We start from the raw sequence: 4,445 nt of genomic DNA, 5'->3' as shown, positions 1-4,445 counted from the left end.
CGTCCCCAGCCGCCCACGCTCTAGATCACGTGATCAAGCACGTGGGTGGCTGGGCCCAATTATTGATGCGCTTTATTTAGTTTAATTGTTTTAAATAGTGCTTAAAATGTCTTGGGAGGAACACTCAGAAAAGTTACGAAGGTTATGGGAAGTATTTCTAGTGTTTACCAGTGGTATATTCTTACTGATGTGTTTCGGCACACCGTACTGGCTGGTGGACTCGTCAGACTTTAGCGATAAGAGAATAAAGATGCACGCAGGATTGTGGGCGTGTTGTTATGAAACGGACACTACACAAACATGTTACAGAAATACACCGGCTAACTGCGACATTGCTGGTGAGTGTTCTGAGGCGAAAACTATCGCTTTGTTTATTGGTGATTTCTTAGGTCACGTGATTGCAACACAAATATTGGTGTGCTTGGCGTTTATCTCAGGACTGTCAGCTTGTGTTGTTGCCATGGTATCCGTGTTCAAGTGGAGGAAATACACACTAGTGGCTGCTATGATGTGTTTTGCCAGTCAAGGTGAGCTCCTATGAAACCAAATATGACCCACTGAGCGAAACCTGACTTGCTTGCGTTTTCCTCGGACTTCATTTTTGTTGTCTAGAGGGAAAAACCAATGGGCTGTTAAAATTTTAACCCTATCTGGTAAGAGCTTTTGGAGTTACACAGTAAAACAAATGATTTGATTTGTACAGTGCCTATATAGAAGAAAAAGTACAGGCTAGGTCTCGAGTGCAACAGACTACGGATTTGGTACTTGTGTCATTCTATTTACCGGCATTCATTAAGGTATAGTTTTTGGCCTAAATATACCCAAACAAGAAGGCTAGAAACAGCAACAATAAAGTTATGTTTTACCACAATGTAAACAAACACACACAACTCATGGCTGATTCATGGTATATTCTTACTAGGCAAATCCATTGGTATACAATTTGAGTCTTGCTTCACTGTTTACTGAAGCAATTATAAACATACATAAAATTATTTATTTTTACTGAATGTATTTCAATGGCATTTATCTAAAAATACAAAAAAAAGCATGCGAACAATTTGGATTTTTGCTCAGTGGGTCACAAATTGTCTTTTTTTTCCAGTACTAATTGTTATAAGATTCCTTGTTTCCCATCACTTTACAAACAATGAGATAGTGGGGGGTGGGCATTTATTAATAACAGGGCCGCGGGGGGGAGCAACTGGGGCATTTTTCCCCGGGCCCAACCTGAAAGGGGCCCCGTGAATACCTGTTTAAAAGATTGATATACTTTAATAGAGCAGTCAGATCTTGATACTCTAATAGAGCAGTTACAGTATTCTTCAGAGGAGCAGTGTAACAAGCTTATAAATAAGAAGATATAGTTGGTGAGGGCAGCTATTGTCACCTTTTTTTTTGTTGTTGTTGGTCTTCAGCTTACAGCTAGGCCGAAGTTGTGCATTCAGAGTGGAATCCTCCTTGCCCTTGGGGCCTCACTTTAACTCTTTCCCCTGAGCCCCTTAATTTCTCTGGGCAGCCCTGATTAATAACTGAAAATTTCATTGTTTTGGTTGAAAATGACAATGCTCTGTCCACCACTCAACAACATACCAGGTACAAAGGATGATTGTAAGCTTTTTATAAGTGTAACAGACAACAACACAGCACTTTCCAAGAAGGTAAGTAGCAAAAGTAACATCTTCAGAGTAGTCATACCCATTTGACATGTTTTATACTGACTTTAAGCAGTTTACAGCTTTTCAACAATGATACACACACTGTATTAAAGTGTTGATGTTTGTACTGTAGCCTTCATTGTGTTACTCCCTGATGGCAAATGCTGGATCACATGATCTTAATGAGTACTCGAGTACCAATTTTACTATCCAAGTACCAAAATCCTTACAAGTATTCATCGAGTATTTGCAGTGTTTGTTTCAGCCCTAGTTTTGATTGCTGTAGAGAATAGCCTAGTGTTATATTAGAGTGGCTGACTGCTCTATTGAAGTATCTCGATTTTTATCATAATAATTACCAGGGTATGTGGGCAGGTTACGGGAACAAGGAACTTATAAATGTTGGCCTTGTTATGTAAGTTGAATGAGCATTCATCAGTAGAAGCTATTATGACTTAATGGGTTATAAAATATGATCAGGCAATCTGACCAGGAACAGAAAACCGAGCATGTGGATACTACTTTTTAAACCTTTTATAAGTCCCTCATAACTAATCTATTTATCATGTTAAACCATCACCATACTATTCAATGTGTACATTACAAGTTCCAGATTATAGTTGGGGTGTATCCATTCACTGGACTGGACTTGCATCAATTTTGTTCTGATAAGTGCCAAAAGTGATTAGCCACTTTTATACACTGTCAGGCTTCTCGGTTTCTTTTCTTGCATAATAGAAGATAACTAACTGTTGTCTAGTCTTTGTGGTCTCTTTCATAACAAGAATTCATAGTATTATGAACCTCAGGGGAAAAAAAACATGATTCTCATTGTGGGAATTATAATAGGAATGTTGGAAAATGGAACAATTTCCATAATGGGTCATTTATGTGTTTCCCACAATGAGATGCCAGCTTTGTGGGTTGCATTTATTTGCTTGTACTGTAAGCCCGGGGTTTTTATTTCCTTCCCAGAATTTTTTGACTCGGCCTGTAAATGAATAGTGCCTTTATTTGAGACCGGCATTTATTTTCGATTGGTCCGACCGACGCCTGGCATTTAATTGAATTCGGGTGGTAGTAGAATGGGATTACTGTAATGGTAAGCATAGAAAACAGTGATACAGTGTGTTGACTATATAAACCAAGTGTAGTCAAGGCTGGAAAATATACATATTTGTATGCATGCGGACTCGCCCAGACTACTCACGTGATTACTCTAGTAGCTTCGTCCCTCAGAAGGCTCTAAACTCAAGCATGAAGAAAAGGAAAACAATTAAAGCCATTAACAGTAGACTCAAGCAATAGCCCAGGCCTCTATTTGAGACCAGGCATTTATTTTCTAAAGGTACTGGAAACCCCCCAGCTATAATCGAGACAGGTGTTTAATCGAATGCGTCTTTTATACGAGGAAACATGGTATTTATTCATATGGCTGTAAATAAAGGTAAATACATCCCAAAGCTATGGGAATCACATGTAAATGACAGGAATTTATAATTTTCCCTCAATGGGAATTATTTTATTTTCCTGCATTCCTATGAACTGACAGGTAGCCAGAGAACTGTTTTCCATGCACACACTATTCAACAGACAGGTATTAGGCTTCACATATTTGTGAAAGCTATGCACTGTTATTGCAATTTATAGGGTTGGGCAATACAACATTATATCGTTGCTATCACGATAAAAGCTTGAGACTGTAACTGTATTTTTACACATCGTTATGATATACAGTGGAACCTCTCTACTACGGATATTTTGGGACCCAGAATTTTTTGCTGTAATATAGAGGTTTGCCTCTTTCAGAGGTAAAAATTGTATTGACCAGACCTGTTGGGACCATCCTTTTTGTAGAGGTTTTTCTATTGTGTCCTTAATCCGGGGAGCTTGTTAAGAGAGGAGGTTCCACTGTATAGAGTTCATGGTATCAAAAGTTAATAATAAGTTATAGAGAGGAGAGTATCTAATGCTGCATAGTCCTGTAATGGATTGTGCAGAAGTTAATGTATAGATTTCTTCGTTTCCTTTTTGCAGTTAGTTTTTAGCCACATGCCAAATAATGTTTGAGGTAATGAACAGAACAGGTGTGTAATCAGGTGTGTAATTTCTACCCACATGTCCAGACACATGTAGTGACACAATTTCTAGTGTACAGATTCAGTAAATGTAAGATTAGTTTTGTTCCTTTCTGCATTTTACACATTATTTATTGCTATTTCTGTTGTTACAGCATTTTGGTTGCTCCTTGGGCTATCAATCTACAGCAAGAGCTTCAAACAGGAAAAAGTTCACCACAGCTGGTCGTACACTCTAGGCTGGGTGTCATTCTCACTCTCCATCACCTGTGCAGTCTACTATCTGATCACTGGACTGCTCTACCTTCGTAATGGACCCAGCAAGATCATCATCAGCCGGGACGAGGGAGATTATGCTCGACTGCAACAATGGGAAGATGAAGACAGTGATGACTGAAACAGAGATGAATCCAACACTACCTGTTGGTGGTGTATAAATGATCATAATATTATTGTACAACTGTTGAATCAGTTGAACACATGTAGTGTAGTTGTGTTAAATGTTATTTTGATTTAAAGTACAACATGTTTAACAATGTAATGTACAATTTCATTGCAGTCTCGATTGCAGTCAAATGTGGGTACACATATTGGAGCACTACTTATGTCTGTTGGATTAATGCTTCACTTGAGCTGTTTGCTCTACCGAATTTTCTGCTGCTGCAGCCATTGCTCTCAGTCTATCCAGCTCTTTCTGCACGTCAGTCTT

At 38.7% G+C, this 4,445-nt stretch overlaps 1 protein-coding gene across 1 annotated transcript; it reads left to right on the top strand.

Moving 5' to 3' along the window:
- The first annotated feature begins 44 nt into the window (after positions 1 to 44).
- Positions 45 to 4,297, top strand: LOC136243573 (epithelial membrane protein 1-like). The gene is made up of 3 exons (XM_066035095.1): positions 45 to 338; positions 390 to 527; positions 3,892 to 4,297. The coding sequence occupies exons 1-3, from the start codon at positions 107 to 109 to the stop codon at positions 4,131 to 4,133; spliced, it is 612 nt and encodes a 203-aa protein (XP_065891167.1). The 5' UTR covers positions 45 to 106; the 3' UTR covers positions 4,134 to 4,297.
- The last annotated feature ends 148 nt before the right edge of the window (positions 4,298 to 4,445 follow it).

The sequence above is a fragment of the Dysidea avara genome, chromosome 13 (genome assembly GCF_963678975.1).
Source record: "Dysidea avara chromosome 13, odDysAvar1.4, whole genome shotgun sequence".
Taxonomy (NCBI): Eukaryota; Metazoa; Porifera; class Demospongiae; order Dictyoceratida; family Dysideidae; genus Dysidea; species Dysidea avara.
Note: the sequence above shows the minus strand (reverse complement) of the source record. Positions and strands in the feature narration are given on the sequence as shown.